The 25,917-nt window shown below is 46.2% G+C and overlaps 1 protein-coding gene and 1 long non-coding RNA gene across 5 annotated transcripts in view; one reads left to right on the top strand and one right to left on the bottom strand.

The window, feature by feature from the left end:
* Positions 1-894: 894 nt before the first annotated feature.
* DYRK3 (dual specificity tyrosine phosphorylation regulated kinase 3) lies at positions 895-25,917 on the bottom strand. Of its 4 annotated transcripts, none has more exons than XM_019430435.2 (3): positions 25,528-25,917; positions 8,331-8,442; positions 895-2,717 (listed from the first exon to the last, which is right to left on the bottom strand). In XM_019430435.2, the coding sequence occupies exons 2-3, from the start codon at positions 8,412-8,414 to the stop codon at positions 1,143-1,145; spliced, it is 1,659 nt and encodes a 552-aa protein (XP_019285980.1). In that variant the 5' UTR covers positions 8,415-8,442; positions 25,528-25,917; the 3' UTR covers positions 895-1,142. The 4 variants fall into 4 exon arrangements, with proteins under 4 accessions (XP_019285980.1, XP_019285970.1, XP_019285978.1 ...); XM_019430425.2 differs by lacking the exon at positions 25,528-25,917 and adding an exon at positions 10,497-10,750; XM_019430433.2 differs by lacking the exon at positions 25,528-25,917 and adding an exon at positions 9,930-10,102.
* LOC128778832 (uncharacterized) overlaps positions 18,721-25,917 on the top strand; it is a 46,215-nt gene continuing 39,018 nt past the window's right edge. The window contains exons 1-2 of the long non-coding RNA XR_008424607.1: positions 18,721-18,956; positions 21,803-21,925. This is a non-coding gene — a long non-coding RNA (uncharacterized LOC128778832). The remainder of the gene's footprint in view (positions 18,957-21,802; positions 21,926-25,917) is intronic.

Genomic DNA, 25,917 nt, shown 5'->3' with positions numbered 1-25,917 from the left:
AACTATAGTGAGGATTATCGGACAGTGATTTTATAAGGAAGAAAGTCCAGGGAAATGCAGCAAGCAGGCTGGTCTCCAGGGTTCCCAGAAATTAGAGAACTGTAGTCTGCATGCTGCTTCTGCCTTTTTTTTTTTTTTTAAGTTTATTTATTTATTTTGAGAGAGAGACAGACAGAAAAGTAAGTGTGGGGGAGGGGCAGAGGGAGGGGGAGAGAGAATCCCAAGCAGACTCCGCACTATCAGTGTAGAGCCCAGTGCAGGGCTTGAACTCACAAACTGTGAGATCATGACCTGAGCTGAAGTCATGTTTAACTGATAGAGCCACTCAGGCGCCCCTGCTTCTACGCTTCTAACATTAATCTGGGGCAAAGAAGCTGCTTTATGTTGCTGGGAGACAGGGGTGGAGTGGGGCGGTAAAGTGATACACAGGACTCAGTTTTCAAGCCAGCACTTGGTAAAGTGGTAAGACATCAGTAAAGTGCTTTGACTAGGAAACAAATCAGAAGCAAAATAATCACAGAAATAATAACAACATAAAATAAAATCGCCACAAATCACAGGATTGAAAGAGATAGGACTCATTTGAGAAGCAAGGACACCTCTTCAAGTGACTAACAGCTTCTGGAGCCTTCCCTTACGCCATATTCTGCTGAGCCCTTTCACCTGGAATGGGCCCACAGAGTGGCCTGCTGGGACAGGAGGGGCTTTGGCTCTCATCCAGAACCACAGCCGTGTCCCAAACCGTCCCTCTGGAACAGATGCTGAGGGAGACTAGACACGGTGAGGAATGATCAGGATATTCCTCCTGCGATACCTTCTACCTGGAGAGAAAGGGATTTCAACCAGCAGGATACGCAAGGTGACGTACATCTGACGACAGTAACGAAGATAAACTGACCTATAAAAAGTCATTTAATGTACATTCCAGGATGGCCAACACAGGCTGGTTAGGTCATTAGCCCTTGAAGAGTTCTGTTACAGACATATAAAAATGTTTTGCCGTGTTAAAAAAAGAAATCTAGTCTAACAAAAACATATCCACCAACGGGCTCGCGTTGTTGTTTTTTTTTTTTCCGCCACGTTCAGGTTTGCAAGAGAATTAAAAATACATACATACGCATCTCTGAGCACAGCACTGTCCATTAGCTAATGAGTTTGGGCAGTACACTGCACAGAGGTATACCACCGTTGGATTCTGACATCAAGTTAGCTTTAAGCTTATTGGCTATTCCGACAACTGGAGGCAGCTTGGAACCCAGTCCCTGGAAAGCATTTGCAGGATTTACCACCCGTTTACCCGACACTTTTTCAATGGTCAGAGGTCTGGGCACAGACTTACTAATCCAAGGATGTCTCAATGCTTGAGCCGGGGTCAAACGGGCAGAGGGGTCCCAGTGGAGACACCTTTTCAAAAACTCTATAAACAAGCAGTCATCACACCCCTTCAGTGCTGTCACCCAGTCCTTGCTGCCTGGCGGACCCCGCTTTTTACCCCTACGTGAGCGACCCCCCACAAGCACGACTCTCCCGTCTGCCTGAGTAGTCACAGAACAGTAGCGAGGTAGGCCCTTGGAGTTAATAAAGTACTTGGCACGTTTGGACTGCTCCAGAAGTTTTGGTGGTGGCATCCCTAGCAGCTCCATCATACAGGCCAGCTGGTCCCCCTCATCCTCTCCCGGGAAGAGAGGCTGTCCTGTTAAAAGTTCTGCGAGGATGCAGCCAAAACTCCATATGTCTATAGGCGTGCTGTAGCGGCTTCCTAAGATGATCTCCGGAGCTCTGTAGAACCGAGACTGGATATAGGTGTAAAGCTTCTGGTATTCGAAGCAGCTGGACCCAAAGTCAATGACCTTGGTTGCACTGCGCCCGTGGTGTTTCAGGAGAATGTTTTCTGGCTTCAGGTCACAGTGAATGATCTTATTTTTGTGGAGAGCATCCAAGGATTGCAAGATGGATTGAGCAAACTTGCGAACTAACTGGACGCTAAACCCCTGAAACTTGTTTTTTTTAATTAGCTCATAAAGGTCTATGCTCAGCAATTCGAAGGCCATGCAGACATGATTCCGGAATGTGAAACTTTCCAGCATGTGGATGACGTTCATGCTCCCAGTTTTGTCCTGCTTTTTGAGATGCTCCAAAATCCGGATCTCCTCAGCTGCCTGCCGATGGAAGCGCTTTTCATTGCGCACCATCTTCAGGGCCACATACTGTCGGAGCTTGTGATCGTAGACCCGGGCGACTTGCCCAAAACTCCCCTTGCCGATAATTTTCAGCACCTCGTATCGATAAGCTAGATGGTCACGAGGTACGTGAATATAGGCCCCATCTGCATCATCGTACCCCCCGTTATTGGGACCACCGATCACTCCATGTCTCTTTTTGGCATTTGGCCCCACGAAGTAAATTTCTGGATAGTTGATGATTTCCAGCTTCTCATAAGCAGTGAGGTGGTGTTTATACTGCTTCAGCGCTTGCTCTGGAGTCAGTGGCACCACTTTGGATGCTTTGGCTGAACTGCTGGGTTTTACCGCATTCGAGCTATCTGAACTCTTACCCTGAGAAACGGTAGGAGAGCGTTTCTCAGAGTCGCTGATGCCATCCGACTGGAGACTATCGGATCTTCGGTTGCCAAATTCCTGAAACAGCTGTTCCACCTTCACCTCACCTCCATTCAGAAAGCGCTGAGCGTGGTCCCTTGTTACCTGCTCAGCAGTGGTCTATGGAAAAGAAAAATGAATGTAATAGGAAAGTCACTGAAAACAGGGGAAGGGTGAAAGAATCCTCCCCCTGACTGAACAACAACAAAACTGTCCAGTCACATACGTTACAAAGACCCAAAAGTGAGGTAAGACGAGCAGGAGTCTCTAGAGACTTGGGTTATATGGATCTCGGACTCCTGGAATACTATGACCACCTCAACCCCCTACACATGCCTTGGTTTGTTAGAGAGAGATGGTCTTCTTAGCAAGCCCTACACATGCTAGGTTCCTTCTGGTAGGTATGTCTTTCTACTGAGAATCTTCTCACCCCATCCACTCATCCACACTCTTTCAAGGCCCAATTCAAGCCCTCTCTCTTCTATCTAGAACTACTCCAAGCCCATACTAACGAATCGTGACCGTAGCTTTCCAACCCGTACCACATAATCTGGCATTTGATTACACACACACTGTCTCATATTGTTTACTAATTGTTTCAAGTATCTTCCCAGATCTTAATGGCATATATAGAATCAAAATATGCACGTTATAGTGTTCTATTAAAAAACAAAACAAAAAGGCGTTCTATAAATAAAACACCACTGAAGGACAGAGGCAGGATTTGAGCCCAGGTCTTCTGTCAGTCCAGCACCCTTCTCATGAACACAACTTGGTACCAGCTTCTCCCAGTGCCTGCAGTCCTCTCCAACTAGGGCTGAACGAGGACTGTGGCTTGGAATCAAGAGAGGCCTCGTTATTTACTCCCAGGTTCCCCCCAAAATGATTGAATCCTTCTAGCTCAGGGCACTGAATCACAAGAGTTCTAAGCCAAAGAGGGCTCCTGAGATCATCTGGGCCAGTTCTTTAAGTATCTGATGAGTAACGGTGAGAATCCAAGGTCCTGGGGGTAAGGTGGGGGAGGTTCTTGTAAAGCTCTCTCAAAGAGATCAAGAGTCTCTCTCTCTCACTTACACCTACACCCACTCTTCCTCAGCAAGAGCCTAAGTGATAATGGCATACTACTTTTTTTTTACTTGCATTTGCTTAACATTCTCCTTCAAGGAACAGTAACTCACAGAAGACAGCTCTACTTACTCCTTCAAGAGGAAACACAATTTCTTTGAAATTAGATGGAGGAAAGGAAAAGCAAGAAAGATAAATACTTTAAACAATTACACACGCGCGCACACACACACACACACACACACACACACACAAAGAAAAATTAAGAGGGTGCTAGAAGGAAAGAAGAGATGGAAAGATAATGATCCAAAGTGGCCAAATCTTTAAAAACAAGAATTTTAATCTAACTCAAGAAAACAGCACATGGCCTATTACCTAAACAACAATATAAAAGATATAAATAGCGGCAAAAAACGAAAGATGAAAACATTTGAGTGTTGGCAAACTTCATATACAGCTATAGTTATGCAAGCAGGACATTAGTTCCTGCCTGCTCCTTTCAGGTCATTTAATCAATTTAAACATTTGTGAAGTCCCACAGTTACAAAAACAGGATATTACATGATTACACACAAAGTGAAGTTGGCAATACAACTGTAGCCACACTTTGGCGTGTGGGGTTTCAGTAAAGAGACGACCTATGGACCCAGAAAAATCTCTCCGATACCAAAATGGAGAACTATCACTGGTCAAGAAAATAAAACAGGCCTGCAGACAGAACCCAAACACCTTGCTAAGATGGAAATATACTACAACGTTTTTCTTAGCAGTAATTAAGTCAAATAACTATTCCTCATTTTAGGTGGTTTTTCTTTTAATGGTTTATTTACTTGTGAGAGAGAGGGAGAGGGAGAGAGAGAGGGAGGAGGGGCAGAGAAAGAGGGAGACAGAATCCGAAGCAGGTTCCAGGCTCTGAGCTGTCAGCACAGAGCCTGATGCGGGGTTCAAACTCAGGAACCGCGAGATCCGTGACCTGAGCTGAAGTCGGATGCTTACCTGACTGAGCCACCCATGTGCCCCACTATTGGTGATTTTAAGGATAAAAAAAAACAGAAGAGGGTCCCCTTTATCCATCCATCCATGTGACATTCACAGGAACCCTTACTGTTCACTATTACAAGTGCAGAAAGAAACAGGTGTTCTCAAGGAACTCCAATCTGTGAGGAGATAGACTGGCCGGACTAGGGAGTTACAATTGTTTGGTTTTAGGTAGATTTGCGTAACAAAAATGAATCTTTGCGTGCATCTCAGCTAGTTTTCCTTAAAATTTTTAATACCTAACTTCAATGCATCTAAAGATTTACCACTAGTGCTTTGGGGACACATGCTGAAGAAAAGCGATGTCAAAAGGCTTGGGTTAGAGTCCTGGCTATACTGCTTAAAAGCTGTAGGTCCCTGAGCAAGTTGTTAAACTTATAGCTCAGTTTCTTAGCCTCGGTTTCTTTATTTATAAAATGTGGGCCATAATACCTACTTGCAGGATGCAAAGTGTAAATCAAACTATAATGAATAATATATGTGAAAGACCCTTACAAGCTATAAAACATTTTACAAACACTGGTAATAAGTAGACAAAATTCTCAACATATTAAGGTTTAAACTCTTATACGCCCTCCCTTTTTCCCCTTTCAGTTTATCTCTTCTCTCTCTGGTACCTCCTTCCACATCTCCAGTCTCCCTCCACAGACATCTGGCACTAAATATCTCTCCTGCAGCATGGTGGCACCCACATTAGGCCTTCTTTTAGGAGGTGTGGAAACAACTCACCCATTTTCTCCCTGATACAAAACGTGCTTTTGACTTGCCATACAATTTAAGGTAATTTAATTTACCTCTCCAAGATATCTGAACTTTAACAGCAGATCAATGCCTTAACCCAAAGGAATGACTCTCTAGGAACCGTAGTCATCAGTAACAAGCTGATAGGAAAGGTATTTGGGGTCCAGGGTCCATCCCTGGGTATTTCACCTACCCTGCCTACATGTAAGGCTGTGTGGGTTCTGGAGTCTTCATTTCTGTCTGTGATAAAGAGGGGGTCTCGGGCACAGAACATGAATTTGAATGGATATGTTACAGAAATTTCATTGCCACAGAGCTATTACAGTAAGATTAAGGATGCCATGGTTTTTCCTTAAAGTGAGCCTAAATCTCTCTCCCTGAAAACTACATCTTATTTTGCCCTCTGGAAGGACACAGAAGTGTCCAGATTTCATGTAAAAGTCCTTCAGATACTAAAAAGGGGCTGTCCTGCCCCCCCCCCCCCCCCACTTTTCCCTGGGCCCATCATGCCCATTATATCCTCTGCCTCATGCTTACTGCCTTATTCACATTCTCAGCACGGGCTGTTCTCTTAGAGTGTGGCTCCCAGAACAGAACAAGGTACCTCAGGTACAGTCCACTATGGCTTATCAAGGTTTGAATCTCCAGTGAATCTGAAGAATTCCAGGAAGGAATTTTTCCACACAAGGATGGGGTATCTTCTCAGGTCTCTTTCCTTTCCTGTAAATAACTCAAATACTGGCCTGAATCAATTATGTATCAAGACTGTTGTGCTATAAATAAAATCTTCCTTCCATTGTTCTAGCAGAGTCTAGAGTTTGCACACATGTTAAAGTAGAATAGTTATAAATAAAATACTATATGTTTCTAGTCCGTAGTTGTAATCACAGTAACTCAACAATATGTATGATCAATTCTACCAATTATTTTCTTAATTATGTGATTACATCCAGAGAGACCGATTAATTATGTTTTATTTAACAATGCTTCACATACACTGCTAATTTGAAGGACTCTTGACATTTCAAATAGAAGCTGACATTCTCAATTGTGTGAGTCAAGTCTCGAAGATCTTGTTGAGAAATTCCGAAAAGGAATATCCTTCTCATCCAGATATGAAACACTACTCTTTCCCTAGCTCTTGACCCTAAATCTGCAACACAAAGCTTAAGCCAATAAATGCCAAGCAGATGATTTATAGTTTAGAGTGAGAACGCAAGAACATCTTGGATAAACAAAGCTTAAAGGCTTTGTGACAAAAAGCAATAGGGTCTAGGGACGGAATCATGTCTTAATGAACTATTATAAATGTCAGCAAGAGGTCAAAGAGCACTGCTTTCAGCCAAGTTTGCAAAGACACCGGTTAGGTTAGAATCTAAAACCCCATGTTTCTCAAAAACTGTTACTCTGTATGCTATACAGTAAGAAATTCATTTTAATCTTGAAACATACAGTTTAACTGACCTACTGGGAGGTGATTAGCACTGGCTAACTCTAAACTGAAGTTAAAAATGAACTTTAAATCATATGTTAATGCACCAGCCCAACTGCAAAAAGTTTCCTACAGAGATGTGCTAATTGGCAGCCAGTAACCAAAAAGCCTGTGGTCAACCAGAGGAGTATATGGTTCTGGAACTCTGAGAGGTTTTCACATATTAAAGAAATAAGCTTGTTGAAAATGGAAAGGAAACTTATTGTACTCCAGGGAACAGGTTAAAAATAGGGAGACCAGCCTTCCAAATATATTTAGCCAATACTTTGTAATATTATTAGCCTTGGAACTAGTGAAAAGATTGATTTTAATAGCAAAAGCTAACAGAAAGTTAGAAAGGGCTATGAAAAATTCAAGTAATTTTTTTTTAGACTATAGAAACTGGGGTGTCTGGGTAGCTCAGTCAGTTAATTGGGACCTTGATTTCGGCTCAGGTCATGATCTCACAGTTCGTGGTACTGAGCCCTGCCATGGGCTCTGCGCTGACAGAACGGAACTTGCTTGGGATCCTCTCTGTCTCTATCTGTGTCTTTCTCTCTCTCTCTATCTGTGTCTCACTCTCTCTCTATGACCCTCCCCAGCTACAGTGCATGTGCACTCTCTCTCTCAAAATAAATAAATAGACATTAAAAAATATACTAGAATACAGAAACAATTTTAGGTCTTAAATGCAGAAATATGAAGGAGAAATATTACAAATAAGTCTATTCAGTTATTAAATGTGGTCATCAGGGGACATATGCAGCAAATTTTAAAGTCACAGAATGGCTTCTCCCTGTCATGGAGTTCCTCCAAACCCCCTTCTCCCTACTATCCTGTGTATGCTGATGGAATATGAATTAATTTTTTTATTACCTTAAGTAAAACAGTGTCAAAAGCTAAATGTCTTCAAGCTCCAGAATGATTAAATGCATCAGAAACCAAACTGTACTGTTCAAGTTTTATTTATGATCTATAAAGTGACTCTCTTTAGCATACTAATAAGCTAGGACTGCATTTCTATCTTGCAGGGAAAAAAAAACTTGCAGATCTATGAATTCAGGGGTATTATCTGTTCCTCATTTTTGTTAAAATGAACCTTTATAATACACTATGTCATCCCATAAAAAAAAAACAAAAAAACAACAAAACATTCCCTAGATAAAAGTAGCATTATTTTTTTTCCTAGTGCCATATAATTTATCCCAGTGATTGAAAGGAATACATGGGGCTCCAAATCAAAATCATCTGTAAAGCTAAACTTGGACCACAGAAATTGTTATTCCAAAGTCAAGAGACACCAAAAGGAAACAAAAGAGTCTGAGTTGCCAGTGAGATGTAATTGTACCTTGGGCATTAAGTAGCGCTTCCTTCTTTCCCAGACATCTAGACAGCAAAGAACAATTTCATTTACTTACATTTAGTCTTCTGGGTAGAGGTGGTTCGGAAGGATTGCAGAGTACATTCGAACAGGGTGGGCATTTGGTTTCATCTATCATCATGAAGGTATCATAGACACCATCCCCCAATCTAGTTGAAAGGATTACAGATAAAATCTGTCAGTAACTGAGGTATATAAACTTGTATTTCCAAAACATTTTGTGTCTTTACTCCTTCACATCTGCCACAAATAACTAATACAAAAAAATGTCTACACTGCATTTTGGCATCGAATACAAACAACTGGGGTATTTGGCAAAAGAAGAGAGAAAACCCAACTTTTCTTCTTTTTCTTTTTTAAAAAAAGGATAGCATTTTAGGTTTGTATTTTGACAGAGTTAAGACAGCTCTTACTGTGTAAATGTTGTTAACAATAGGGACTATCGGGGTGCCTGGCTGGCTGATCAGGAGAACATGCAACTCTTGATCTTGGGGTTGTGAGTTCGAGCCCCACATTGGATGTAGAGATTACTTAAAAATAAAATCTTTAAAAAAAAATTTAAAAAATAAGAATAGGGACTATGAGAAGGATCTCACTTAACTTACTACATGAAAATAAAGGCTCGTTTAAATCTGAAGCCTAAAAGGTAACCAGAGCAGGAAAAGAGAGAAAAAAAAAAAAAAAAAAAAAAAAAAAAAAAAAAAGGCAGAGGTAACTGTATTTTAAAAGTCAGAGCCTTGGATTCTAGTCTCTGCTTTACCACTGGCTGTACTACCTTCTTTTCTGAGCCTGTTTTCCACGTTATAATGGGAAGAATAGTTCCAGTTTCCACACTTCTCTGTCTTACAGGCAAGAAATAAAAAGCCTTCTTAGAATGTCTTCTTTTTATGATTTATTCACTTACCTACTTAACATCTACCCAACTTGTAGAAATGTCCAGTGAATACTACAACAAATACTAAAGAGATTCTCTAAATTATACAAGGTACTGAATTTCACTTCTTTATCCACTCCATTTTCTAGTGGATGGTGGAAGCTAAATGCTAAATGATTAAGGACCATTTCTCTGTTCCTTCACGCTGTGCCTCTGCCACAAAAGAGGGGGAGGATTTATTTAAACCACAAGATGGTCCTAGATAATGCATTTCATCTGCCACCACGAACATGAATTTCCCAGTCATACACATCAGCCTTTCATCGTATCATTTTTACATAATATACTACAGATACAATGATGATCACGAGGTTGCAGGGGAAGAATTTTTAAAAATCTTTTAAAATATGCTGAAATACTTGTTTTCTTAATTGCAATATTTAAAGTTGCCTTTCAAAACTTTTATAAAATTAGTTCTAGAGTTTTCTTAATTGGTGTGTTATAGAAATACAAAGATAATTAAAAACACAACTACAAATATTTTTGAAAGATTCTTTATAAACACAAGCTCACATTCTGATAGAATTTTATGTATCTTTAATGAACACTGCTTCTCTGACAGCCAAAAATTCTGGATGTGACTGACTCTTTGCCAACAGCATGAATATAATAAATAAAATGGGACAGGCGTCCACAACTACAGAGAAAAAGACAGACCCTGAAGACCTGCAAGTATTCTTATAAACAGGCAGAGGAAATTACCCAAAGGAAGTCTGCATGCAAATAAGCGGGTGTCCCTAGTCTCCCTTTAGGTGTAAAATACAATGCAAGGTGGAGATCTCTCAAAATAGGATCCCCAGAAAGCCCTACTCAGCGCAACCCTTCACCTGCATATCCCAAGTCAGACCGCACCCCTCACGGCAAACCCCAAGAGTTCAGCCCTGGGTTATTTGCTCTGAGCAACAGGGCTTCTTGGAAAGGTATTTGCTCTCTGCCTCCCCCAGTTTGTTAAAAAGCCCCACAAAAAAGTCCCAGCTTCTTAGAGTTCTTTACATATCCCCGATCTACGGCTTCTTCTCCTAGCTCCGCTCCAGCTTCTCCTCCTCCGCTCACGGGGGGCCGGGGGGGGGGGAGGGGAGTTGATGCAGACTAGGAGGGTGGGCCGGTCCCCGGGAGGAGATCAGAAAGAACCCTTCCCTCGTCCCTGCTACCGGGAGTTCACTCCATCAGGCCTTCCCCGCCCCCCACTTCCCCCCACCCCCGGCTTCGCCAGCCTGCGCCAGCCACCCACTCGGGGGCCCCCAGCCCGTTACCCTGCGCCGCCGTTACCTCCGCTGCTGGGGCGGGAGTCCGGCTCCCGGCGGCCCCGCATCCTTCCGCCCGGGCCCGCGAGCCGTGCCTCCCATCCGCTAGCTCGGGAGCCCCCGGGGGAGGGGCGACGGTTGGAGGGTCCGACGCGCAGGGTCCACCTGCGCTGGGGCGGCTGCCTCCGGGACCGCGACGCTTCCCGGGGGACTCTCGTCCAGACACTGCAGCTCCGCGCGCCTTTGCTTGCGACTGGCCGGGCAGGGAGTGGGGAGAGGAGCGCCAGGGGCGGGAGGAGCGCCAGGGGAGGGAGGGGGAGCGGTGTGGTCGCCTAGCAACAGAGGCACGCCCCGGGAAACGCCTCTGCGAAGTTACGCGATGACGCCAGGGGCGGGGCCCGAGGCCTCTCCCCACCGTGCGACGCTGGCCTCCGCCACTGGCGCCGGCTCCGGGAGGCTCGGGGCGGGGCGTCCATCGCTTGCGCTGCCTCTGCTCTCTGGCAGCGAGTGAGGCTTGGGGTCGCTGCCCCCGGAGGGAGAAAGGCCTGGGGGAAGTTTTGTGGAAGTAGCAGTTAGCCCCCGATTTCCGCCTCAGAAATACGGGCGCGCCCCTCAACCGTCTGCTGTCCTTCAGCACGTTGTAGCCTGAACTTCTAAAACCTCCCGTGAATATGAATTAGAACTAAAATGAATGAAAAGTCTAATTTCCTAGGCTTTCCCAAGGAGGGGCTTCTCCCCCCCCCCCACCACTGAGGGGTAATGAAAGCAATAATAAAAACGTAAGAAGCAATAATAAACTCATTTAGTGACACTGCACCAGCGCTTACGAACATTATTTAATCTCCGTGATCATACTATGTGGCATCCGCCTTTTACAGATAGAAGTAGGATCCAGAATTTAAGCTGACATTTGCCAGACTGCCCTGTCACGGGATGCTACGGATGGTAGGGCGCAAAGAGCCATTTTACTGATGAGAAAACTGAGGCCAGAGGAGCCGTTCTTTCCCAGGATCTTGTACTTGGAATTCCCAGCCTTCCTCGGGCTGCACCAGGCACCTTGGAAGACGCTTCTTGTTTTTCTCTCCAGGGGATATTTGGGGGCTTCTTAATTCTTTTTCTGAAAAGTGAAGAAACCTCAATAACCCCAATATTAAGTGGATTTCGATCATTGGGACGAAAAGTGAGAGGGAAGGAGATTAAAATAGAAGAACGCCTAGTGTCTCCTTGAGCGTGGTATCTAATCGGATTTCCCTTAAACCTACAAAGCACGAGGCCGACAGACACTCCAGGAGAGAAACAAACGTACCCAAAATGTCGAACAGGGGCGCCCCCTGGTGGGACTTGGGGGCTCATTGTCCCATACCAGCATAGCATAGTCCATAAATCTGAAAATTTCCATCCAAGGCTCATTTCCGTGTGACTAAAAGTCATATTCCCTGTTCTCTTGCCTCCAAGTAAAAATGTCGTTAAGGATCCAAAGGCTTTTCGCTTTGTAAATTAAGGATGTGTCAGTTTGGGGAACTTGATTCTTTGCGACCAAAGTTGCTTTAGCTTCTCTCTGATATAAATAAATAAAACTTCTTGCACGATGATTCTTAAAGTTATTCTAATTTTATAAGTAAGCTTTTGTGGGTTTTGCCCCTCCAGGCCACACCCCCAGCAATCCTGCTTTCCTATGAGTTTGTGTTAGGGCTTCTGTGGAAGCTTTTGTTTGAAGAGAGAGGGTTCCACAGCAACAAAAAGTTGGACTAGATTGTTGCTGAGGTCCTTCCAGCTCTAAGATTGCAAAATCCTATTAAATAATCCCTGTTCTTAGTACTTATGTGGACACCCTAGACCACTTCACTGCTCTGAACATCTGACTGGGACTTGCTCCCACCAGTTTTTTTGCTTCATTCTGAATCACTGCTTTGAGAGGACCACATCTCCGGTTTCAGACATACCTCTGTGAGCCACCCTGAAGCCTTCCTGCTCCCCTTCCTGCTCCTCAGGTGGGAAACAGAAGCATCTTTTATCTTTAGCCATTTGTTCTCACGGTCAAGGAGAGGAGGATTCCTTGGAGGTGTTAGAGCTTCACGGATCTCTGAGCTTAGTGGTTTAAATACTTTCCAATATTTCTTCAGAGTCCCCGTTTCATAACAATCTGGCTGGGTGAAACAGTGGGCTGGGTTCAAGTCCAGTGACGGATCTAGCAGGAGCTTCCACACCCCCTCTGAGCTGGTATCTTGTGCCCTCTAGTTCATGAGCAGCTTTCAGACAATTCATGTCCTTTCTTCTCCTTTCAAAGCCCCACTCAAAAGTAGTTCAACATCGCCATTATCTTTCTCCACATAGTTAAAGCCAGATTTAAAACGCTAACATGGATTAGCCAAATATAGAAGATGTCTGCCTGACCTTTGAAACCAGTTCTAATAAATCTGCAAAATCAGAAAACTGTAACGAACAGACAAAAAAAGGGAGCTATTCCGGGAACTTCAGAAATCAATGGGAACATTCGGAATGTGATCACAGCAGTTTCAAATGCATAGAGTAAGAAAATTTCCCTGTGGCCGCCTTCACCTTCAATTGTGTGATGAGATAGCTGTCGGTTAAATTTAAAATCATTTCATTGCTATGAAGTATTCTTTACAGCATGATATGCCAATACATAATATGACATATGAATCACAAAATTGGAATGCATTCTTAAAAATCTTTTGGAAAGAAATTCTCCCTTTCCTCCTAATTGACCTCAAATTTACCTAAGCTCCAGAAACATGTACCTGCTATTTTTTCAGAAATACAGAAATCTAGGGGCGCCTGCGTGGTTCAGTTGGTTGAACGTCCGACTTTGGCTCAGGTCATGATCTCGCAGTCCGTGAGTCAGAGCCTTGCGTCGGGCTCTGTGCTGACAGCTCAGAGCCTGGAGCTTGCTTCATGGTTCTATGTCTCCCTTTCTCTCTGCCCCTTCCCCACTTAGACTGTCTCTCTCTCAAAAATAAATAAACATTAAAAAAATTAAAAAAAAAAGAAATACAGAAATCTAGCTCATTGAAACACTAAAACTATGCCTTATTTTTCTGGAACCCCACCAGTCTGCCTAACCAGACCCTGGAAAGTCACTTCAGTTTTTTCCAACTCTGCATTCAGGGTAAATACGTGCATTTGTGGAGGTTAGGGCTTTGAATTAGGCAAATGCCTTGTACCTTTAACTATCTCCTCCCACTACACAGCCTCCCCCGATACCTGCCCTTTAACAGGTCTCTGGCTACCCTGTCCTTCAAGGCCTATGCAAGCACAGCACATCTCGTAAACCACACTTGGGCACTAGAGGCCCCACAGGCCTATAGAGAAATGACCCATCCCCAGTCAGTGGCATTGCCTTAAGAGTAAGAGAAAGCCCACTCCCAAGGCCTCTCATGGACCTGTTGCTTATTGGGGTCCCCAGCTGGTGCTGAAATCAAGCCTCCCAAGTGTGTGTTATTGGAAGATACTCTGGCCAAGCTGCCCATCCCTGACTTAGCAAGACAGTCCATATTCCTCCAGCTTTGCCTTGAGCAGGAATATGCATTGTGTAGGTTAAGGCTTGAAATTAGGTAATGTAGGTATTCCCAATAACTTGCTCTTGTGACCCAGCCTTGCCTGACATGGCCCTTTTCCCCATCCCTCACTGCCCTGACCTGTGCCACCAGGGCATATGTGGACCACACCCGTTAGCAGGCCTTTAGCTTATGGTGGACTATGGAACTCAGGCCAGATGCAAACCCCTGAATAGCCTCCAGGATGGAGGGAGGCCACCACTTGAAAATTGTTCTGAGGCAGTAGCTTTAAGCTGGCAACAGTCTGTCCCCTTGTGGACTCACTCTGCTGGAGTCCTGGGCATCTACAGTAATCTGTAATAGGTCAACTTATAAGATATCAGAAAGCTTATTGTATATAAGTTCGCCTTAAACTCACCTTTCATGAATAGTGGAGATAAAAGGCTTATGTAGTTCCCTATTAGGGTTATCAGTAATTACTAACCGCCCTATCTCACTTCTGTGACCTCGCCTGCTTGCTAAACAGATACCTTAGGATGCAAAACGTTCCCCCACCCCCTCTACCAAGATCTGGCCTAGGCCAGACCAACATGTAAAAAGTCAAGTACTCACTGCCCTACAGCATCTCAGGTGTCTAACTATGATTGGTCATTTTAAACCCTCTTAGGACAAAGACCTTCAAAATTTATAGGTTCCCGCCAAAACTAACGTCTTTGTGTCACAATATAATTGGCTACCATGAAACGCTGTAGATTGTAATTGGTTAACCAAATAATGATGTATTCTGACTTGCTAAAATCCATATAAGCCCACTGCTGCCTTTGTTCGGGGCCATTCTCTGCGCTTTTCTCCTTAACATCAGGAGGTCAGGTTTGGCCCGGCCGTGAATAAAATCTTGCCTCGCTTCTATTCGGCGTCTGGTGGTTTTTTTCGATATCACCCTGTTTCAATCAAAGATCCCATGTGTCCCCATTTGGACTAGCTGCCTGATGTGGTGCCTGCTGACAGGGTGTAAACTAAGCATGTGCAGGCGTACAGGGACCTGGAACAGGGCAAGTGTCCTGAGAGGCCTGATCATGACAGTGAAGTCTTGTGATTACAAAGCATCTGCCAAGTTCCAAGCCCTAAGCTATACATAGGCGCCTATTCCCCCTGAAAGCAGACCTGGAGGAATTGGACTGTCCTGCATACAATGGATATGGTGAGCTGGCTGGAATATCCTCCAAAAAGAGATACTTAGAAGCCTTCATTGCTGCAGAAGGCCAGAACACTAGCAGAAAGTAAGTCTACATGAAGCCCATTCCAGGGGCCGCTTCAGAGCAATCTTCCGTGTGGGGCTACCTCCACATTTGAGCCTTGAAGGTTGTTGGGGATGGGCGCTAGCTACACAGGCCTGGAGAGCGCTGCCTGCATGATGGCGGCTGATGGAATGCATATGGTGCATGCACAGGACGTGCAGGTCAGTGTTGCCAGGGACCTGGCCCGGGGCAAGTGTTGGGAAAAACTGGATGACGGGAGCGAGCTCTAGGGGGTAGAGAAAACATCAGGCCAATTCAAGGCGTACCTTCCATTGTGGAATATTCACCCTGTAAGGGTAGGGCTAACCTGTAGCTTTAAGAAATAACAGCTTTGTTTTAACACTATAGGTTAAGAGATTAACAGCCTTATCCTATCAACCAAGGGATGGATTAGCGCTTGATTGGATTGGGGCAAGGGCCTGTTTCAACTGTTTCCACCTGGGAGCTATTCCTTTGTTCTGTTCCCAGGTGATAATAAGACAGTGTGGTCGGCTATAAAAACTCTGTATCCCGGGCCGTTGGAGACTGCACTCTGGTCAAGAGTGTCGGTCTCGATCGATCCGTTTGCCTTACCTCTCGTTGCAATAAACTTTGTTGCGACTGTCACTGGTGCCCGTAGCATTCTGTTTCAGGAGTCGTGTGGATGCAACAACCCCAAGGCAGAGCTGGAGGTTTTCGACTCCCTTGACAGGGTGGGGACAGGTGGCAGGCAGGACAGGGTATTCTTTATTAGGAGACACCTGGGAGTCATTGTCTCTCGTGAAGTCCAGAACCCTATTAGACACCAGGTCCACATGAGGACTGACTGTTGCCATTAGCAGCTGCCACTTCAGAGCAATTATAGGAAGGCTCCCCCGACATCGCCAGGGGCGATACTACTAGGCTAGTAACTCTGCTGGTAGCTGGGGCCTGGCCAGAGTTCCATAGGCTTGAGGGCCAGGCCTGCTCAATTCTGACTTAGGGATGTGTACCGCACATGTGCAGGCAGCGCAGGTCAAGGTGGAGAAGCACCTGACCAGGGTAAGTGTTTGGAGAGGACTGGTTACTGGAGCAGGCTATTGGGATTACAAGGCATCTGCCTGATTCAAGCCCTAACCTACACAATTGCACATGTCCCTGCTCAAGGCAGAGCTGGGGTATCTGGATGGCCTTTCCGGGGCACGATCATGCAGGCCAGTCAGGGTCTTTTCCAAGAAAAGACACCTGGGAGCCCAGTAAGTCTACATGGGGACTGATGGTTGTTCTTTTTAGGGGTTAACTCAGACCAGTTTTAGGGAGGGTGGGCTCCCTCTATCCTTGAGGCTATGCAGATAAAGAGGGGCCCTAGCTCCACAGGCTCTGTAAGCCCCAGCTGCCCAAAGGGATATGAACTGTGTATGCGCAGCTTGAGCAGATAAGGGTAGCCAGGGGCCTGAACAGGGCAAGTGTGGGAGGGGCTGGGTCCCAAAAACAGGTTATTGGAAGTACCTGGCTGGCATCTGCCTCGTTCCAAGCCTTAACGTGCATAAAGGCGCATATTCCTGCCGAAGGCCGAGCTGGGGGAATCTGCACTACTTTGCTAGATCGGGCCAATCGCAGACACCTGGGAGCCTTGATTGCTGGCGAAGCCCAGGACTTTGTTAGGCAGCCAGTCCATGGGGACTGTGGCCAGTTTAAAGTGCCACCTTAGAAAGATTTTTCAGGTAGTGGATTCCCTCTAGCCTAGAGAAGATTACCGTGGTTGGCTCCCCCCCCCCCCCCACCAGTTTCCAGAGGCCAAAGGACTGTTGCTAGGGCAAGGGCTAGGCAGGCACCAGCAGCAATGGTCAGAGTAGTCAGACACCTGGAGCAGGGCAACGCGGGGTGAGGCGGGTCACAGGGGGCAGCGACACGGGGGTGCCTCGCCTCCGCCTAATTCTAAGCCTTGACCTATGCAAATGTTCATATTCCCACTGCAGGCAGAGTTGGGGTAGATGGATGGGGCAGGCTGGCCGGCTGGGGTACCCTCCAACAAGAGACACCTGTGAGCCTTAATTACTGGGAAATCCTGACCCGGTCAGGCAGCCAGTCCAAAAGTGGCAGACTGTCACCAGTATCAAAGCTGCCACCTCAAAAGGATTTTCGAGGTGTGGGGTCCCATTACCCTGAGGCCATTCAGCTTGTTGGGTTCATGCTGGAGTTCTGGAGGCCGGGAGTGCCCCCTGCAGCCCCTGGGGAAGCTGTCTGGGCGAAGACCCGAGTGTGTGTGGCTTGGCACAGGTCAAGATAGCTAGATTCCTGCACCAGGGCAATGTTGGGGGATGCTGGGTCACAGGGAGGAGGCTTTGGGGGTATAAGGTGTCAGCCTAAAGTACCAAGGCTTTATTTTCCCCATTGTGAACCTTTCCCCCAAAGGCAGAGCTAGAGGCTTTTCAACTGCCTTGGCAGATGGGGCCAGCAGTACAGGCTTTCCCCCATTCGGAGACACGTGGGGGTCCTGGTTTCTGGAGAAGGCAGTAAGTTCATAGGGGGACTGGCCCTTGCCCACTTGTGGCTTTCAGCTCTGCTCAGGGTGATTTTTCAGAAGGTGGGCTCCCTCCACAATGTTGGCTATGCAAGTGCCTGGCTGGAGTTTCACCAGACTGGAAGGCTAGGTCTGCCCATTTGGGATGAGTACTGCTCATGTGTGGGCTGCAGAGGTCAGGGTGGCCTGGGACCTGGAACCATTGGGTGTACCCAGCATCTGCTTAATTTCAAGCCTTAAACTCTGGGCCTGGCCAGAGTTCCGTGGGCTTGGAGGGCCTGCTGGGTCTTCAGATACGAACTGTGCACACACAGGCAGGGCACGTCAGAAGAACCAACGATCTGATCTGGGCAAGTGTTGGGAGAGGTCACTGGAGAGGGCTCTGGGGGTTACAGAACGTTTGCAGAATTCCAAGACCTAGTCCACACAAATGCACATATTCTTATAGAAGGCCTAACTGGAGTCATCTGGGCTGCCTTGCTGGGGCTGGATTGTGTGGGGCTAGGGTAGCCTCCGACATGAGCTTTGATGGCTGCAGAAGCCTGGAATCCCAAGAAAGGGTGAGTACCTAGGGGAACTGGCTGTGGCCAGTTAAAAGCTGCCACCTTAGAAAGATTTTCATGGGGGAGGTGCCTGGGTGGTTCAGTTGGTTAAGGGTCCTACTTTGGCTCAGGTCATGATCTCATGGTTCCTGAGTTGGAGCCCCGTCTACGCTGACAGCACAGAGCCTGCTTCAGACTCTCTGTCTCCCTTTCTCTGCCCTTCTTCCTCCCTACCCCCTTGCTCACTCTCTCTCAATAAACATTAAAAAAAAAAAAAAAAAAAAAAAAAAAAGGAAAGATTTTCACCGGAAGGAGCTCTACAGGCCTAGAGTGCCCCCTGCAGGCCAAGACCAGCTGATACAAGGCAGGCTGCGCATGTGCGAACGGCGCAGGTCAGGAGAGCCAGGCACCTGGAGCAGGACAGTATCAGGAGAGGCCTGATGACTGGAGAGGGCTGTTGGGAGTATCTGGTGTTTGCCTAATTTCAAGCCTTAACCTACACAAGTGTGCACGTTCCCCCCCGAAGGCAGAGCTGGAAGAATCTGGACTGATTCAGGGTTGGATTGTGCAAGCTGGCCGGAGTATCCTGCAATAAGAAACACCTGGGAGTTTGAGTGTTGCTGAAGCCTTGGACCCCAGCAAACAGTAAGTGCATGTGGGCACTGGCTGTCACCCATTCGGCATCCCCCTCGGACCCATGTCCGGAGGGTGGGCACCCTCCATTTCGAGGCTATGCAGGTAGTTCAAGATGGGCACTAGCTTTGTAGGGCTCAGGGACCCACTGCCCAGGTGTGACTGATGGGGTTCGAATTGCGCATGCCCATGGGATGCCCATGGCAGGGTTGCCAAGGACCTGAAACAGGGCGTCTGGAGAGGCTGGGTCACCAGAGCAGTTTTTGGAAGTACCTGGAGTCTGCCAAATTCCAAGCCTTAGCCTGCACAAAGGTGTCAATTCACGCCGAAGGCAGAGCTGGAGGAATCCAGACTGCCTCGCCAGAGTGAGGCGGGCTCAATGCTGGAGTACCTTCCTGTTACAGACACCTGGAGGCCCTGATTGCTGGAGAAGCCCGGGACCCCACCAGGCAGCCAGTCCAAATGGTCTGGCGTCAGGTTATAGCTGCTGCCTCAGGTTGATTATCTGGGGGTGGACTCTCTCCACCCTGCAGTCTAGCAGGTGGGTTGGGGAACAGCCCGGGCTCCACAGGCCTGGAGGGCACCATCTGCCGAGGGTCAGCTGAAGGGTGCTTGGACTGCCCGTGCTAGGGCCATGCGGGTCAACATAACCAGGGATCTGAATAAGGGCAAGCTTCCGGAGAGTCTGAGTCAAACAGCAGGCTGTTGGGGATATGTGACATCTGCCTAATTTCAAGGCTTAACCCACACAAATGTGCATATTTCTGCTGAAAGTAATGTTGGGGTAAGATGCAAGGGGCTGGCTCGCGGGGGTATCCTCCAATAAGAGACACCTGGGAGCACTAAAGCCTGAAACGCCAGCAGTCAGTCTGCAGGGGCAGACTGTTGCCCGTTTTAGCAGCTGCCTCCGATCAATTTTGGGGGAATGGACTTCTATACTTGAAGCTATGCAGGTGATTGGGAATGGGCCCTAGCTCTATAGGGACGGATGGCCCTGTTCACCCACAGGTGGCTTTCAAGGTGTGCACTGTGCATACGTGGGCCGCGCAGGTGAGGGTAGCCAAGAGTTTGTACTCGGAAAGACAGAGCAAGTGTGTGGAGAGGCCACATCACAGGTTGGGGCTATTAAGGGTATCTAGCATCTGCCTAATTCCCAGGCTCAACCTACACAAAGATGTATGTTCCTGCTGAGGCCGTTTGGAAAAATCTGGATTGCCCTGCCATCATGGGGCCAGGTGGGATGGCCAGACTACCCTCAGATAAGAGACACCTGGGGGGGGGGGGGCTTTGATTCCTGGAGAAGACCAGGACTTCATTAGTAAGCCAGTCTAAATGGGGACTGGCAGTTACCAGGTTAGGCAGAAACCTCAGAAAGATTTTCAGGGGGTGAGCTCTCTCCACATTGGAAGTTAGCCATAGTTCAGGACAGGTTTGAGTTCCAAGGGCTTGTAGGCGGGGTCTGCCTAGGGTTGGCTTATAGGGTGTGAATTACACATGTGTGGGACTCCCAGATCAGGGTAGCCAAGACCCAGAACTGAGCAAGCATCTGGAGAAGCTGGGTCACTGGAGCAGGCTCTTGGGGTTACAAGGTATCTACCTTGTTCCAAGCTCTAATTTATACAAATGAGTATATTCACACAGAAGGTAAAGTTGGAGTATGATGGAAGGGATGGTCTGGCTGAGTGGGGTACCCTCCGGCAAGAGACATTTGGGAGGCTTGATTACTGCTAAAGTCCAAAAGGGTAGCATACATGGGAACTGACTACTGCCAGTTTAAAGCTGCTGCCTCAAAGATTTTTGAGGTGGGGAGGATGGGCCCCCTCCACACTGAGGCCATTCAGGTGGTTGGGTTCAGGTTGGAGTTCCGCTGGCCTGAGTGCCCCCCTGCAGCCCAGGACGGGCTGACAGGAGCAGTCTGCGCATGCGCAGTGTCTGCAGCTCAGTGTGTCCGGGGACCTGTTAAGCGACGTCAGGCAAGGCTGAGCCTCAGGAGGGAGCTATTAATGTTAAAAAGTGATGGCCAGGGTCCCTGGGTGGCTCAGTGGGTTAAGTGTCCGACTCTTGGTTTCGGGTCAGGTCACGATCTCCCGGTTCGTGAGTTGGAGCCCCACATCAGGCTCTGCACTGACAGTTTTCTCTCCAAAGGCAGAGCTGGAGGTTTTCCAACTGCTTTGCCAGGAGGGGCTGGGCCGGCAGGAGCCAGGATATCCTCCGTTAGATACATGGGGGGTCCTGGTTCAGTTCACATGGTGACTAGTTATGGCCCATTTGCAGCTTTCAGCTCAGAGCAGTTTTCAGAAGGTGGGCTCCCTTCCTGCTGGCGGCTGTGCCGGTGATTGGTGTCCGGCCAAAATTTCACAAGCTTGGTGGACTGGCTTAGGGGTGTGAACTGCGCATGCGCAGGCTGCACGGTTCGGGGCAGCTGGGAACCTGGAACAGGACAGGTGACCTGTGAGGCTGGCTCATATGTGGAGGCTCTTGAAGGCACCTGGTGTCTGCCTGATTCCAAACCTTAGGCTATGCAAATGTACATATTCCCCGTGAAAGTAGAGCTGGAAAAATCTGGACTGCCCTGCCAGGGCAGAGCAGGTGAAATAGCTAAGGTACTCTCCAGTAAGTGACAGCTCAAAGCCGTGATTGCTAGAGACTCCATTAGGCAACCAGTCCAAACAGGGACAGTCTTTTACCGGTTTAAAGTTGACAGGGTGGGTACTACTATACCTGTGTGAGCTGTGCAGGCCCAGGTAGACATGGACAAAGTCGGGTAAGTCTGGGTCACCGGGGGAGGCTTTTGGGTATAACTGGCATATTCCTAATTCCAAGCCCTAACCTACACATAATCCATATTCTGCCTGAAGGCAGAGCTGGAGGAATCTGGAATGCCTGATCAGGGTTGGATGGGGCAGACCGGCTGAGGTAGCTTCCGATAAGAGATCCCTGAGATCCTTGATTGCTGCAGAAATCTAGGACCCCAGCAAACAGTAAGTACACATGAGGACTGTCACCTATTCCTATGGCTGCCTCAGAACAATTTTGGGGGGTGTTTTCCTTCCACCCTTGAGGCAATGCAGGAAGTTGGGTGTGAGCCCTAGCTCCACGGGCCTGGGGAGACCTGAGTAGCCAAGGGTGGCTGACGGGGCAGACTGTTGATGCTTGGAAGCCCAGGTCAGAGTAGCCAGGGACCTAGAACAGGCAGTGTCAGCAAGGCTGGGTCACAGGAACAGCTATTGGGGGCACCTAGCGTCTGTCTAATTCCCATCTTGAATATACACAAATGCACATATTCCCCATGAAGGCTGTTTTGGGGAGGCAAATAACACTCAGAAACTGATTTGGTCTTTGCCAACAATGTATTTAACAATGGTTCGCTCTGTGAATTTCACAAGCCAATAGCATACAAGAGAACGTCTTTTCATTAGATAATACAGAAATAACATACTCTAAACCAGTGTTAGATTAATCACACTATTGTTCCAGGTAAGGAGAGATGAAAGGGGTAAAATCCAAATATGGCTCAGGTGTATCTTTACAGGAATTGGTAACCAGGAGAGACAGCTTAGCGAACTGTAGCTGACGTCCAGCTGCCAGTGCTAAAGTAAAAGTTCCATGTTGCTAGGGTACCTTGCCAGGGAATGAGGACTAGGTGTTGGTGGGCAATATGATTTTTGTAGGGACACTATATGGCTTTTACCACTGCCTGTAAAAGAGTCATGTTTATGGAGGCAGGAGCTATGGAGGCAGGAGCTAAGTGCCCCAAGGTTTCCAAGAGTCCATTTAGTTAGTTATTTAGAGAGCATGAGAGAGAGCGTGCACATGTGGGAGAGGGGCGGAGAGAGAGAGAGAGAGAGAGAGAGAGAGAGAGAGAGAGAGAGAGAGAGAGAATTTATGAGAGAATCTCAAGCAGGCTCTAAGCCCAGCCCAGCACAGAGCAGAGCCAGACATGGGGCTTGATCTCACAACCATGACATTATGACCTGAGCTGAAATCAAGAGTTGGACGTTTAACCAACTGAGCCACCCAGGTACCCCTCGAGAGTCCTTTTAGATCAGTGAAGTATTATTGCCTTGGCCAAACCAAACCCTCTCAGATAGTCCTCACGATCCCTCAGCAAATATAGTTTAATGTCCTCTTGTCATCGTTGCTTCTTCATATCTTTTCCATGGTAAGGCCCCTGGGGGCCCCTCAGCGGCTGAGCTACTAAGTTCTCATGAGTACAACTTCATTGTTCTATCAAAGCAACTTCACTTCTAAGCACAACCTTATTTTTGTCTCTGTTGTAAACCAGTGGATTTGAAATCCTTCCAAACCAGTACACAACAGTCTACCCCGTGACTCAAATCACTCACACACTAATACTAAGTGTCTAATGTCCTGTACAAATCTAAATGAACAAAAGTATCAATCCATCCCGTGATTCTACATGACTTACAGTATTAATCACAGTCACAAGTGGAGAGTATTATTCTTTGACACCATAGTTTAACGACCAGTTTAAACAACTGTATTCCTAATATTTTTAATATAAGGATAACAAAGCACTCTTTAATGTGTTACCATATTTAATCTCCAAACAACCCAAAGGTAAGCTTCTTGAACCACTCAGTTTATTGTCCTTGACAAATACATTTCCAAGTGAAGATCATCTTTATAACGCTGCAGGGGTACAGGCTTGCACAGGACTATCAAGCACGTGTTCCACTGCCATAACCCTAGCAGTTTTTAAAATTTTAACCCTAGATAATAATTTTATTTTAACCCCAGCTGTCATTATTTTAGGGAATGTATGTGTTGGTTTTCTTTTCAATTCCTTCAGTGATTTTGATTTTATTAATCTTCTAAATGGGCCTTTACTTAGGTTTTCTCATGTATGATTTACATTTATTAGATTAATTTGAGGAAATTCGATGTGAAACGTTTTTCTGATTACTTTCATAGCTCTTTATCTTTTATTGACCACGAATAATATTTTTTTTGTTCTCTTGACACATTCATTACCTGTTGTATGTTTACTTATCACGTCATGTTGTAGTTTCCCCTTGACCCCATTAGGTTCGGGTGGACTTTGGCTTACAGCACGCTATCCTGGTCCAATTTCCCATGTTAAATATAAGTGGTGGGGGAGGCATCAAAGCCATAGTCATAGGTACCTGTATGGTACTTATGCCATAGGTATATCCAGAAGTCCAGCAATAATAAAGGTATTTTGGTTCTATTCCAATAATGTATCCTTAGGAACACATTTTCCTTCTATTATAAGGGGTCCTCCTGTGGCCTTCACTCTCCCTTTTGATATTGAGAAACAGCAAATGTAGGGAACCCAATGTCATGTTTCCTTCTTTAAATGCCAATATTCTAATTTGACAGCTGCCCAAGGAATTAGAGCCATTAGGATGTGTGATATCTACTTTCCTTCTGGTGGGGCTGTTATCTCAGGCAGCCAGTACTGTCTTGAGATTATAACTGTCCGAAGACGACTACATATATCAACCATTCCTAACTATAACACTGACAATTAACAGTTAGAGAAACATGTTCTATGTTGTTTTTTAGTATTATTGTTAGTGTTTTCTCCAGCTGCTTTATGTCAAATTTCCATTGCTTTATTTAGTGTGAAATTTATTTGTCGTATGTTGCAAATGTTTCCATCTACGTACCCAATAACGACAAAGGTGCCATTGCATGCGTGTTAACTTGAGATTGATTTCAAAAATTGAAAATTTAATGTGGTTTGATGGATTTGGAATTGAGAAAAAGTGCCACTGTTGCTTCAGTTAAACCTGCCAGTCCAACAAGGAACTAAATGGGTTTCCTTCCTTTTAGTGAATCTGTTGTTGGCATCCATTGCACATTGAGCATAAATGAAGATGAATAAAATTGAACACAATTAGGGTATCTGTTCCTGGCTAGAAACTCCTACATGTTAAATTTCAAGGTATAGGCTATTATTGTAGGGTGCGACTGGGAGAGGTTTTATTAACATAGATTCCTATATTCTTGGAGTAGAAATCCATAGTGTGAGAAGGAAATCCATAGTGTGATGATATATGTTACATGCTAAGTTTTCTGTTTCTTATATGTCCCTGCTTTTGTTTTTAATGTTTATTTTTGAGAGAGAGAGAAAGAGAGCGCGAGTGGGGGAGGGGCAGAGAGAAAGAGACAGACTCTGAAGCAGACTCCAGGCTCCCAGCTGTCAGCACAGAGCCAGATGCGGGCTCAAACCGTGAACTGTGAGATCGTGACCAGAGCCCAAGTCGGATGCTTGACTGACTGAGCCACCCAGGTGCCCCTCTTTTAAAGTCTGGACATAATATCCACAGATCTATTGTTCACATTGTTCACTCATATCTATTGTTTTCTAACAGGTGAATATGGGTTAAACAGTATAAATTGTGAGTGTAATGATTAATTTTTGGCCTATTTGTATTTAAGGATATAATTACCCATTCTGTGTATTCAGTGGCTGCTCTTCTACAATGAAGTGCTAGCACACAAATCAGGAACTAAATCCAGGTTATTTTCAGAGTCTCTGTGATGTGTCCAATGCTGCCTCAATTCAATAAGATAAAAGTAAAAAATTCAGTACCTGGTTGCCTTAGTATGTATGCTGGGTTATAATACCAAAAGCCAGTTAGTAGTTCAGGCCAGTCTTCATCCTCCAAGTCAATGTCTAATAGAGTTGTTGTTCAGAATCCTCGATGGTTCTTGTGGAGATTAAAATGGAGGTCGCCACTGCCTCATCAGCTTCCCTAAGTATTTGGTGTCTCTACTGATTGAAGCTTTCCCGGTGAGTAGATAGTGCTGACAGCGAAGGATGGGGTGCAGAGGCTGCGTTGGTTGATGCCGCTGATGTTGATGAGTCCTCCGTTGCAATAAGGTGACTAGACTAGTGATCTCTGGAGAATGCGGAGGATGTCATAGACAGTGGAGTTGTGCCGGACCAGAAAGTGGCATTCCAGTTCAGAACACTGGCACA

Source organism: Panthera pardus, unplaced genomic scaffold, assembly GCF_024362965.1.
Source record: "Panthera pardus isolate Hobbes unplaced genomic scaffold, ASM2436296v1 HiC_scaffold_21, whole genome shotgun sequence".
NCBI classification, from domain to species: domain Eukaryota; kingdom Metazoa; phylum Chordata; class Mammalia; order Carnivora; family Felidae; genus Panthera; species Panthera pardus.
The sequence above is the reverse complement of the archived record's forward strand: the minus strand, read 5'-3'. Positions and strand labels throughout refer to the sequence as shown.

What these genes read in the sequence shown, in the direction of transcription:
- DYRK3 (XM_019430425.2), bottom strand. Translation starts at nt 10,573, where the DNA reads ATGGGAGGCACGGCTCGCGGGCCCGGGCGGAAGGATGCGGGGCCGCCG. An exon ending in CTCCCGCCCCAGCAGCGGAG is followed by an intron (nt 8,443 to 10,496) that starts GTAACGGCGGCG and finishes CCTTTCAACTAG; the next exon opens with ATTGGGGGATGGTGTCTATG. An exon ending in CTCTACCCAGAAGACTAAAT is followed by an intron (nt 2,718 to 8,330) that starts GTAAGTAAATGA and finishes TCTTTTCCATAG; the next exon opens with ACCACTGCTGAGCAGGTAAC.